We start from the raw sequence: 13,421 nt of genomic DNA on the forward strand, positions 1-13,421 counted from the left end.
ATTTCTTTTTGGCAGTGGCTCAGGGAAGCTTCAGAAATACCCTCAACACCTCTCCCCTGAAGGGGCTTCAAGCCTTGCCTTGTTGACAGGTTCTTCAGCTTTCCTGCAGGGTGCTCCAGCTTCTTCTGTGATCTTGGAAGGGTCCTAGATACTAATATCTGATTTGGTGTAAGTTTTGCTAATAAAAAAATCGTGCTGTAGCTTTCCCAGGTGAAGAGATTCCCTCTGTTTTGCCAGATGGCAGGTCCAAAGTATTTCTAACAAGCCAGTGAAGAGGAGCAGCAAACAGGGCAAGCAGTTTGTAGGCAGTTTGCTGGGAGCAAGAGGAGGAAGGGGAAGGGGAAGAGAAGCCAGGCACCAGATGCTGCCTAGGAAAGGTAAGTGATCCAGAGCTGCCTGTGACTTTGGCTTGCTCAGTATTGTTTGGTGGACTGTGTGTGTTTGGGGTGTGTGCTCTGAGAAGCTGGGAGTGTTGCTTGCTGGGCGATTGCTGAGTGATTGCTGTCTGTGCCTGATAGAAGCCGTAATGAGGGGGCAGAGTCAGTCCAGGCCCAGTAGGGTATAAAAGGAGACTCCCCAAACGATCAGGGGCAGCAAACAGGGCAAGCAGTTTGCAGGCAGTTCACAGGTCAGTTTGTTTCCCCTTTCCCTCCTTTGAAGGGAGAGCCTTTCAGCTTGGTGTGAGGAAGCAGGTAAAAGGGGACCCTTTGGGGCCAAGGAGCAGTAAACAGGCCAACTTCCAGGTGAGTTTACTAGGGGAGTTATGCTTGGAGGAAGGGCAGTAAGAGGGAAGAGGCAGATTAAGAGACTCAGGGAAATGGCTGGAGGACGTTGCAGTGCCAGAGCCATTACCACTACCTCTGCTTGCACCTGTGAGGTTTCTGTCTGGGATGGACCACTCACCATCGAGGCTTCCATCCAGGTCTAGGTTTGGCACCCTGGGGACTGCGGCTTGCAGGTTCCTTCCAGTGCTGGCCAGGTGGGTGGGGTGTGAGCGGTGCCTTCTGGTGGTGTCTCTCAGGGAACAGGTAAGAGAGCTACAGGAGGAGGTGGCGAGGCTCTGAAGCATCCTCCACCATGAGGAGTTCATCCATCTGATGCTGGAGGAGACATGTGGGACTGTGGAGGAGGAACTGCCAGAGGCGCTAGAGAAGGGAAAGGCCATGCACTCCCAGGAAGGTGGAAGCTGGAAGCTTGTGATCTGTGGCCGCAAACAGAAATCTTCATCTCCACCTGCAGCAGTTCATCTGGAGAACAGATATGGAGCCCTCGCAACAGAAGAAGAAGAGCACGTTGCATTGGTGGAAGAGGACAGGCCAGGCCTCCTCAAGGTGGGAAGGATTGAGCCCACCGTCACCAAGAAGAAGAGATGGGTGGTGGTGGTTGGAGACTCCCTTCTGCAGGGGACAGAGGGATCCATCTGCCGACCTGACCTGTTGTCTTGGGAAGTCTGTTGCTTGTCTGGAGCCTGGATCCAAGATGTCACGGAGGGATTACTGAGACACATCTGGCCCTCTGACTACTACCCCATGCTGCTCATCCATGTGGGCTCTATTGATGCTGCCAGGGGAGACCCTGAGTGTATCAAAAGTGACTACAAGGCTCTGGATGCACAGGGGAAAGGCACAGGGGCTTAGGTGGTGTTCTCTTCCATCCTTCCAGTCAAGAGAAAGGGCCCAGGCAAGGGAAAGGTGCATCCTTCAAACCAATATCTGGCTGCACAGGTGGTGTCGCTAGCAGGGATTTGACTTCTTTAACCATGGGCTGTTATTCCATGAAGAAGGGTTGCTAGGAAGAAATCGGATCCACCTGACAGAGAGAAGAGCATCTTCACAGGCAGGCTTGCTAACCTAGTGAGGAGGGCGTTAAACTAGTTTTGCCAGGGGGTGGTTACCAAAGCCTTAAGGTAAATGGGAAAGTCAGTGACCTGGAGGAGAGCAGGCAGGAGCGGGCAATGGGGAGAAATCAGGGAAATCGGCTAATTACCTCAGGTGCTTGTACACGGGTGCACAGAGCCTGGGAAACAAGCAGGAAGAACTGGAAGTCCTTGCACAGTCTCAGAGCGATGACGTGATTGGAATAACAGAGACCTGGTGGGAGCTTGAATAACCGGAGCACTGTCATGGATGGGTATAAACTGTTGAGGAAGGAGAGGCAGGGGAGAAGAGGAGGAGGAGTTGCACTTTATGTAAAAGCTATATGATTGCTTAGAACTCCAGTACGAAACTGCAGACAGGCCTGTTGAATATCTCTAGGTTAGGGTCAGAGGGGAGAGCAACAAAGGTGATGTGGTGGTGGGGGTCTGCTGTAGACCACCAGACCAGGAGGAAGTGGTAGATGAGGCTTTCTTCAAACAGCTAGCAGAAGTTTCCCAGTCACAGGCCCTGGTTCTCATGGGGGACTTCAGTCATCCTGACATCTGCTGGGAGGGCAATACAGCAGTGCGCAGGCAATCCAGGAAGATTTTGGAGAGTGTTGGGACAACTTCCTGGTGCAAGTGCTGGAGCATCAATCAAGGACCATGCTCTTCTTGACTTGCTGCTCACAAACAGGGATGAATTGGTGTGGGATGTAGTGGTGGATGGCAACTTGGGCAGCAGTGACCACAAGATGATTGAGTTCAGGATTCTGAGAAAAGGAAGGATGGAGAGCAGCAGAGTAAGGATCCTGGACTTCAGAAAAGCAGACTTGGAGTTGCTCAGGGAACTGATGGGCAGGATCCCCTGGGAAGCCAGTCTGAGGGGGAGAGGAGCCCAGGACAGCTGGCTGTACTTTAAAGAAGCCTTACTGATCGCTCAGGAACAAATCCCGATGCACAGGAAAACTAGCAAGTATGGCAGAAGACCAGTTTGGTTTAGCAGGGAACTTGTTAGTAAACCAAATCATAAAACAGAAGCTTATAAGAAGTGGAAAGTTGGACAAATAACTAGAGAGGAGTATAAGAGGATGGTTTGTTAGAGGATGGTTTTAGGTTGGATATAAGGAAGAACTTTTTTATGGTACGGGTGACCAGAATCTGAAATAGACTTCCCAGCGAGGTGGCGCAGTCCCCAGCCTTGGAAGTCTTCAAGAGGAGACTGGATAGACACTCTGCAGGGATCATTTGAACTCAGCAGTATTCATGTCTAAACCAAGGGGGTTGGACTTGATGATCTTCCAGCCCTTAATTTCTGTGATTCTAAGAGTATTGCTCGGGCATGCAGGGATGAAGTCAGGAAGGCCAAAGCACAATTGGAGTTGCAGTGAGCAAGGGATGTGAAGGGTAACAAGAAGGGTTTCTACATGTCAGTAGCAAGAGGAACATCAGGGAAAGTGTGGGTCCTTTACTGAATGGGGGAGGCAACCTTGTGACAGAGGATGCAGAAAAGGCTGAAGTGCTCAATGCCTTTTTTGCCTCAGTCTTCATAGCAAGGTCAGCTCCCAGACTACTGCACTGGGCAGCACAGTTTGGGGAGGAGGTGAGCAGCCAACAGTGGCCAAAGAACAGGTTAGGGACTGTTTAGAAAAGCTGGACGTATACAAGTCCATGGGGCTGGACAAGATGCACATGAGGATGCTGAAGGGGATGGCTGATGTGATTGCAGAGCTGCTGGCCATCAGTGAAAACTCATGGCAATCTGGAGAGGTCCCGGATGATTGGAAAAGGGCAAACATAGTGCCCATATTTAAGAAAGGGAAATGGGAGGATCCAGGGAACTACAGACCTGTCAGCTTCACCTAAGTCCCTGGAAAAATCATGGAGCAGATCCTCAAGGAATCCATTTCTAAGCACTTGGAGGAGAAGAAGATGCTAAAGAACAGTAAGCATGGATTCACCAAGGGCAAGTCATGCCTGACCAACCTGATTGCCTTCTATGATGAGATGACTGGCTCTGTGGATGCAGGGAGACCAGTGGATATGGCGGAACTTGATTTTAGCAAGGCTTTTAATATGGTCTCCCACAACATTCTCACAGGCAAGCTAAGGAAGTATGGGCTGGATGAATGGACTTTTAAGATGGATAGAAAACTGGCTGGAGCATTGGGCTCAGAGGGTAGTCAGCAATGGCTGGATGGCTAGTTAGCAGGTGGTATCAAGTGGAGTGCCCCAGGGATCAGTTAAAGGGCCGGTTTTGTTCATCAACGACCTTGACGATAGCGTAGAGTGCAGCCTCAGCAAATTTACAGATGACACCGAGTTGTGGGGAGCAATGGATATGCTGGAGGGTAGAGCTAAGATTCAGAGTGACTTAGGCAAATTGAAGGGTTGAGCTAAAAGAAATCTCATGAGGTTCAACAAGGACAAGTGCAAAGTCCTGCACTTAGGACAGAACAATCCCATGCACTGGTACAGGCTGGGGGCTGACTGGCTGGACAGCAGCTCTGCAGAAAAGGACCTGGGGGTTGCAGTGGACAATAAGCGGAATATAAGTCAACAGTGTGCCCTTGTCAAGAAGGCTAATGGCATACTAGGCTGCATTATTAGGTGTATTGCCTACAGGTGAAAGGAAGTGATTATTCCCCTGTATTCAGCACTGATGAAGCCACATCTGGAGTACTGTGTTCAGTTTTATGCCCCCCACTACAGAAAGGATGTGGACAAATTGGAGAGAGTCCAACGGCAGGCAACAAAGATGGTGAGGGAGTTGGGGCATGTGACTTCTGAGGAGAGGCTGAAGAAACTGGGCATATGTAGTCTAAAGAAGAGAAAACTGATGGGGGATTTATAATCGTAGTCTTCAACTACCTGAAGTGGGGTTCAAAAGAGGATGAAGCTGGACTGTTCTCAGTGGTGGCAGACGACAAAACAAGGATCAGCAGTCTGAAGTTGCAGCAAGGGCAGTTTAGTTGGGTATTAAGAAGAATTTTCTAACTAGGAGGGTACTAAAGCACTGGAGCAGGTTACCCAGAGAGGTGGTGGAAGCTCCATCCTTGGAGGTTTTCAAGACCTGGCTGGACAAAGCCTTGCCTGGGGTTATCTAGTTGTGGATGGTCCTGCTTTGAGCAGGAGGTTGGATTAGATGACCTCCTGAGGTCCTGTCCAACCCTAATTTTCTATGATTTTATGATTCTAAGAGCCTCATCACTAATACCATGCTGAAAAGCTAGAAGTTTGTTCAAATTCATTTGAATTCTTCAGCTGCTACGAAACCATGTGAGAGAGGATGGATTTGGCAGTGGCGGTACAACAGAACAAAATTGCCTCCTATTATATAAGCTTCAGAGGATTTCCTGACAGCCACTCAAGTCTTCATTTCTGTCTATAAGGAAATCCCCTTATCTGGACAGCACAATAAATAGTTTTGCCTCCTGCACAAGAAATAGAGGGAGGAAACGGTCTTTAAATGACTGTCTTTATTAATGCAGCTTTTCTGTATATCAAATAATTTTATTTTGTCTAATAACATGTTCCATAAAATGAAGAGGTATGTTTTTTTTTAAAGGGAGTTTGTCTGCATTTACTAAGCAACAATAAATAAACTTAAAGGTTTACAAGGCTAATCTGGAGTGTCTCTTTGCGGTCCTCACGTCTGTTAAAGCAGGTCGGTGGGGCTGTCGACAAAGGTTTTTTATAGTCTGGGAGCAGGGCGGGAGCCAGGCAGTGTGACTTGTAGGACTGTAATTGATTCAGAGACCTGATTGAATGCTGTAGAAGCATTGGTCTTTCCCTTTAGTTGGAACAGAGAGAGAAGGCGGGGAGGGGAAAGACTTCTGCTTATCCTTTTCTTCCTTCAGCTTTTAAAGGCTAACTGTCAGCAACTTAACAAATAATCAACTGAAGCCGCTTGTTTGAATGTAGAAGTCTGTTTTTACCTGTGCCCTGCAGCATGGTTTTTCCCCCTAAAAGACAAAACCCCAAACTTTCAAGAACCACATCAAACCTTCCTGTTGCTTTTTAATCACTTCTAAAGAGCCTGCGCCAGATGTTGGCCACATCTGTCGTTATGAAAAATTTCATTTCAACCATTTTCTATTAAAGGCATTTAGAAATTATTTCGAAAAGTTTAACAAGTGGGGGAATCTTTCCTCCTAAAAATAAAACAAAGAAGGGCCAAGCTATTTCCTGTGCCTTGGAGTTGGTACATAATATACAACAGATGAACGTATACAGCTAGTTGGGACTGCTGGATTTGCAGATTGTCATGACATTTGTGTATCAATGTAGGTGTTCTCACCTTCTTTTAGAGCTTAAGATTACAGTGAATACCTTGCCACAAAGGGCTTTATTTAGTGAAGACCTAAAGCTTGGGGTTTGAACCTGTCACCTTAATTTGAATAATTCTTTCATGGATTGAATGCCTATCAAATCCGCAGAAAAAGGACAATTTGTAGGCAGGACGGGTGTCCTCCAATTACTCCCTAAATTGCTGTTACAGGATCTAAGTAATGCTTATTTCAGGTCTCTTGCTTCCAGTTTCTAATGTGCAATTTACCAGTTGGTGAATGGGTTTTTTGTCCCTGTCACTAATTGAACTAATGAGAACAACTGGCACCTAATTTTATTACAAATAATATTTAAAATGACAACATGAAATTGTTCATAGTATCTGAAATAATATAATTTTCAGTCTGGTGTATTAGGATTGTATAAGGAAATGGACACCTATGGTTCTGTGACATCATACATTTCTATATCTCTGAATCTATTCAGAAAAATTTAGGGGAGCTAATCCTGAATAAAGGGAACTGAATACTGATTTTCAGATCTAAAATGCTGTGGATGTGTGGATTTGTTTGCTTTTTTTTTAATACTATGAATGATTTTTTGATGCACAGGATTTTATATAAAGCTGGGCTTTGGGGTACGACTCAGAAAAGTCACAAAGTGAGAATTCCCTAGTATCAAAGAGAATGTATAAACTGATTCCTCAAATAATCCCATTCCATTTTTTTGCTACAATGCAGGGAGATGGGAAAATAAGCATACATGGAGTTACTAGACTGGAATAATTTAAAGTTTTGCTTTATTTTTCCCCCACAAATGCTTTTCACACATTTAAGACCTGAGATTTCAGTATTTGCTGAATTTATCATAAAGTTCAAAGTCAGAATATTATGCCAGTAAAGAATCTTTCTCAGGGCATTTTCATATATCTCACACATTATTTGCAACAAGCAAATATTGCATTTACTTGAATAGAAGATGACCCTGTTTATAAAACGACTCCCCCAATAATTAGATTCTATGTATGGAAAATGTATACATTTGTTATAATTTTCCGGGTATAGAATCTAATTATTGAAGGTTTGCCTTGAATTTGGAGGAATTGCCTTGCCACCTCCCACTGCGACAGCAAGGAAAATAAATCTTGCGGGGCCAGGTAGCCTTTTGCTTCCTGCATCCCCCCAACTTCATCCTCTAGCAGCCCCTTTCCCCTCTCCTAACTGTCTGACCCTGCTCTTCCTGAGCACATGGAGGTGAGAAGCAAATTTGAAAACAATGACCTACTAAACATGGCTGTAGCATGTTGCATGTAGTAGCCATGGACTTAGTTTATCCAGAATTGATTCATGTTACCTTTCTTTGAAACTGCTGCAAGTTTTAGCACAGGTACTCCACAAACACACTTTTGAGTAGCACTTTGGTACTTACTTATATGTAGTAAAAGACAGTGCATGATATTAATCCAAAGCCAAAGATTTACCACATAGTTCATTGACCTGGGCCCCACCAGAGTCAACAGCAGTTCAAGCCATGGTGACTCCACAGCTCAACACTGCTCAGTATGTGTGTGTACTCCAGGTACCCTCTCCCCAAAGGATCCAAGTGCTAATTAGTTCCCACTCATGACTGGAACAGATTGTTCTTGTCACAAGTCCCGGGATCCTCCACAAATGTATATGCAGGTGACATGCAGGGCAAACTGGTTTGGCTTTCACCTCATGGAGGGTAGGGCCACACTAATCATATGCGACAGGTTGTGAGAAGGGCTGACAGGGATTCTGGGTGAATGTCGTGGCTCACTATGACTTGAAAAAGAGTCAGCAGTTATGGATACTGTGCTCAGTGGGCACTACCATATGTTTTATTCAGATGGGCACTATTATATGTTTTATGTGATAAGCATTTTGGGACCAAGAGAGGGTATTGGAACTTGCTCTGGTCTCTCCAAGTGCCAGCCTGGTATTGCAGTTCCTCCAGGCCCAGTGCTTAGTCCCTCCTCAGGAAACAAATGCCTGTCTTTTTTAAGGTCTGCTCAAAAAAAGAAAAAGAGAAAAGTTTCCCATCAGCGTGTTTGCCCAATGTGGCCATGTGTTTTATAGTCATGCTCAGTGTTGGCTGCGTATAATCAACTTCATAACTGGTTTCCATTGCTCAGTACATGCTGCCTTAGGCAGCAGTTTAATGGTAAATAGTGTATTTAATGCAGTTTCTTTGTAGGAGATTATAAGATGAGGGGCTTTTTTCCCAATACCATTTGGGGGGAAAAACCTTGTCTTGCATTCAAGTAAATACAGTATTTATTGTATTTGTGAGGCAGGCTCCTGGAAAGGTTAGAACACTGTTCTGAAATACTTTGGGGCAGCAACAGTTTCAGTATTATCCTTGACTGAAGTGAAAACCCCACTCATAAATGGCTTTGTAAGAGGAAAGGTGGGATGCCATTAAAAATTACAGCCTAAATCAGTGGTCACCAACCAGTGGATCTCGATTCACCGGTAGATCTCTGAGCCCCTTGCGGTAGATGTTGGAGCCTCTTGGAGTCGATTCGAGGCTGGGGTGGGAGGCTGAGTGTCTGCGTGCATGCACGCGCGTGCCCCAGCCCAGCAGGTCAGTCTGTGGGGGAGGGGGAAAGGATGGGGGCTAGATCAAGACCCCCACAGTGAGGGACAGTGCTGTAGAGGCAGGAGCAGGGGTAAGTTGAGTGGGGCCGCAGCTGGGTGGGACTTACCTGCTGGGGAGGTGCACCCCCAAATATTTTTTTTCTTCCTTTGCCTTGATTCCCCCCCCCCCCCCCCCCAAAAAAAAAAAAAAAAAAGACTTACTGCTGGGGGGAAGAGGGGGGCAGTGGTGCACAGTAAATTTGGGGTTGCTTTTAAATGCCAAAGGTGATTGGCCTAAATAATCAGAAGTGATAAATGCCCAATTCAGGTGGGAAGTCCATGGGAGCTGGAAGCCTAACCTCCTTCCATCACTTTGAAAATCATACTGTTTCACAAATTTGTCTATTTACGCACAGCCCCTAGCAGCGTAACTTCATGTTCCTGAAATGACCAGTACAGCAGTTGAGTTTTTCAGGCAAAGGACCCTTTGTTGTCAGTCTTTGAACATTGCTAATTTTTACCCTTGTTTGTTTTCACCAGTTCATTCCCTGCAACCTTCAGGGCTGTATTTGTAATTACCTAATGCGAATGTGTGATCAAAGCAAGGTGGCTTGGCTTCCTTTCAGAGGCCATTAGCTGTGCAGAAACTCCCTTTCTGCTAGTGTTGATATTCAGTCTTTGCACTTTTCAATATTGAGCAGTCTGGGAGTGAGACATCAAATGGGAATCAAACTTGAGTTTCCTGGGCATTAGCATGGAGCAGTAGCTGAAGGACCCTGAGCAGGGCCTCAGCTTTTTTTTTAACGGTGCTGTTGTAATTTCTCTCCCCAAAAGAAACAGCCATCTGATTTCCCACAGAGCATGTTGCAAATCTGTCAAGTCAACAGATGTTGATTAAAACATGGTGAGGATGATAAGGAAAGTGTCTTTTTTTTCCCAGCAGAAGAATTGAGGAGATGCCAATCTGCCTTCTCCTCTCCAGTGTTTTATGAAGATCATAAATGGATGATAAGATTCTGAAACTACAAATATGACCATTCTCAAAATAGGCCTCTGTTCGATCTAGTTACACAAGTTAAGGGCTGTAATAAAAATCTTGTTTGTTTGTTTTTTTTTGGAAAAGAATAGTACGTTCAATAAAAATTAAAGCCTAAGCAAAGTCTAAATTAATTTGTTATATGGCTTCCACTATTACATCAACATTTATGGTAGTTCCTTCTATCCATAGATTCCAAAGTGCTTCCTACTAGTGGAAAAGCCTTAATTCCCATTTTACAGGTAGGAGAACCGATGCCCCTGTGACACTACGTGGCACCCAAAAGGTCAGGTGATGAGTCACTGCCAGGACTAGAGCCCCTGTGTGGCTCCAAGCCTGATGCTGTACTTCCTGAACTGTGCTGCTTCATTGATGATAAAAAATATTTTCTTAGTCATAACTTTCAGAGGATTCATGGTACATTGACTCTGATGGAGAAATTCCTGCGATGACAAGAGAAAAATCAAATCGTTTCACTGAAGTGGATTCACCAACTTAATAGCAAACATCTGTTGCTGCTGCAAATTAAAAAAGATGTCTGCTGAAAACGATGGCAGTATTTTTAGCCCTCTTTCATGAGGCAGGAAGGGGCCATAGTAGCGCACATACTCTGCATTAATTAAATTGTGGTGACAGTTTGTGCACTCACATCAAATAGGAAAGAGCCATAAATCTCCTTAGTAAAAATGGAGGCAGGTAAGCCTTAGAGATGATTATTTGTTAGCACACCAGCTAGAACCATTACCGCCCTGCAGATCCAGTGGATTTTGAATGTATATGCACCCTAACTAAAATGTATATTTGTGTTTTTCTTAGATGAAAATACAGGAGATGGTGAATTAGATTTGAGTGGAATTGATGACAGTGAAATAGACAGGGTAAGTTATGATTTGTGTTTTATCTTATTTTTGGCTTTTCTCCTACATGTGTCTATATTTGGATCTTTAAGGAAGAAATTATGTTTTTCTTCTGTAGCTTGCCCTTTCCCTCTTCAGCCTCCCATCCTGCTGACACTAGGTTACAATGCATACAGGTGATCAAGCAGGATAATGGAGGGAGAACTGATGCACCAGGCAGATCCGTGAATCTGTTGTACTCCCTGCTTTTTCCCTGCTAGAGATGAAATCTGTAGCAGGCCACTGTTATTGCCATTTCTCACCATGTTAGGAGAATTGTAGTTGGAAATGTATTTTATTGTAAAGAACTTAAAAGTTTTGTTTAGCATTAAAAGTATCCTCTAATTTGGGGCTGTGCAGTTTGTGGCCTATGGGCCAGTGTGCCCATGAGAGGTTAACTTGCAGCTTGCAGGCTCCTGGTTGGCCGCTGCTACTCCCCCCACCACCTCTTCTGCTGCAGCCAGGTTCTCTGGGCCCCAGTTTCCACTTCTTGGCCCCATTCCTGACGAGTGCACACAGCCTGTGCGGCAGGGGAGCTGCATGGTCCTGGCAGCTCAGAAGTTGGACAGTTCTGCTGAAGATGTTTGACGTGTGATTGTACTCAAAAAAGGGGCTGTACAATATGGGCTTTGTTTGGTTTTTTTGGTCTGTGTGACACTGAGGGCTAAGCCAGGTTAGGGACACCCTTGAGCTAGACGCTGTGCAAGCAGTGCCTTACTGCCTAAATATACTAGACAGACGAAAGGGTTGGAAAGGAAACAGACATATTAAGACATATGACTTGCTCAGGGTCACACTGCAGGTCAGTGCCTAGACCCAGAATTTAGGTCTCCCAACACCCTGGCTAGTGCCTTCTCCAGGAAAACCATGTGAAACCCACAAATAGAGGTGCATTTCGAAAAACAATGTCAGTGCTACCAATTTCTCTTGGGAACGTGGAGTCATTGAGAACAATAGGGGTGTATTGGGATGTAACTGAGAATGTAATTTGATCTGGAGAATATTTTTGGTGCCAGATGAGCTGAAAAAGTTCAGTTTGACTTCAGCCCCCAGCCTGAGTTTGTCAGTTTGCCAGGTAAGAAAAATATCTTTTTCCCTTGTAAATGGGATGAACTTGATAGGGAAGTAACAAGGAGGCAGTACATGCAAAACCTCTCTGTGCCAGTTTTAGAGCTACCCATCAGAGTAGATCCATAATTTAAACAAAAGCTAGGAGAGAACAAACCAATCTCTTCTACCTGGTAGACTCGGCAGTGAGGTCATAATTCTGATTTTATGATCTCACATTCATTTCCATGGCAATAGACTCTAATATTGCAAACCCAAGATTATGCACTCCCTGTAGGTTCAAGCAGGATGAATAATTGAGCTATGAAGGAGAGAGTTTTTATTATTATGACTCACCTTTCATAACAGCAAATAAAACAGAGACAATATTGGCCAGGTAAACTGGTGCTAGGACAACTGTTTCTTTTGTCAAGCCTGTCCCAATGTGAAAGATTCCTTCCTGCATCAGTTTGATTTGGTTTGAATTATTTTTCTTACATTTTAGTGTAAAGAATATCTACATTACTGTAAAACACAATCATGCTACAGCATCAAGCTGTTACAGGAGCACTTAGAAGCAGCATCATTTACAAAACATAATATCACTTACATTTGGTTCTCCTAAAAAAAAAAAAAAAAGAAATATTTTGAGCATGATTTTAATGTTCATGAAAGATAAATGCTCAGCTTCTCTTCACTGTTCTGCCAAAGTTCCTTGTTCCAAACCTGCATCATCAAACAGGAGCCTTTGTTCCACAGAGACTAGTTGTGTTAAACCTATGCTAACATTGGTCTGATTTGTGTAATCTGTCTAAATGAAAGCTAGGACGAGGCCCATCGCTCGTCTTCATTTTGGAAAGTCCAGCCCAGATTCTAGGTCTGGTCCATAGCCCCACACGGGTTTAGTGACGTCAGTGTGGCCGAATGGAAATAACTGAGAACATCATTTGGATATTTGCCTCAGGTGAATCGAAATCTCTAAAGCTGAAGAGCTAAAACACTATATAATCATACCAGTTACATACACACAGACAAAGCATTGTACTAATGAATTTTGAAACAGAGCAGAACTCTCTGGCACAGAAACATAGTCAAAACACCCACTTTGTTTCTCTGAAAGCCCAGAGCATTTTCTGCTGAGAATACTAGACTAGAACTTGATTAACATATTATCCTATTATTTCTCTTGGAAGAAACTTTCCTTGACTAATGTTGTTTTAAAAATAAGTTCTAATGCAAAAGTCTTTTGTGTTTTTTTTTAATTTACTGTCCTGTGTGATTTTTTTTTCAAATCAGTTGCTGAAAGTAGATAAACTTTTTGTTGCCTTTAGTATATACTTAATGAAACAGAAGCTCAGATAAAAGCTGAACTGTGGATGAGAGAAAACGCAGATTATTTGAAGGAACAAAAAGGTAAGTATAGTAACCGAAATTCTCTCTCTGGTCACTGATGCTGCAAAATACAGTCCATGTAATCTTCATGCTGGCTACCTTTATGTCATTTTTCAGAAAAAGAAGCAAGGATAGCAAAAGAGAAGGAGCTTGGGATTTATAAGGAACAAAAGGTATTCAACTTCATGTATTCTAATTGTATTCTACAATACCTGCTTATAAATTCATGCGTAACTCATCACATTTCTTGGTCAAATTCTACTTAGCATACTCTGAGACAAACGAAACAGTGATTCAGTTCTCCA

The 13,421-nt window shown here is 44.1% G+C and overlaps 1 protein-coding gene across 1 annotated transcript in view; it reads left to right on the forward strand.

Annotated features, from left to right (window-relative positions):
• The window catches only part of BRF1 (BRF1, RNA polymerase III transcription initiation factor subunit), a 262,404-nt gene that overhangs the window by 182,899 nt on the left and 66,084 nt on the right, over positions 1-13,421 (forward strand). Inside the window, exons 12-14 of the mRNA XM_006018683.3 lie at positions 10,598-10,659; positions 13,056-13,137; positions 13,234-13,289. Of these exons, the coding sequence (XP_006018745.1) occupies positions 10,598-10,659; positions 13,056-13,137; positions 13,234-13,289 (200 nt within the window). The remainder of the gene's footprint in view (positions 1-10,597; positions 10,660-13,055; positions 13,138-13,233; positions 13,290-13,421) is intronic.

Source organism: Alligator sinensis, unplaced genomic scaffold (genome assembly GCF_000455745.1).
Source record: "Alligator sinensis unplaced genomic scaffold, ASM45574v1 scaffold13_1, whole genome shotgun sequence".
Taxonomy (NCBI): Eukaryota; Metazoa; Chordata; order Crocodylia; family Alligatoridae; genus Alligator; species Alligator sinensis.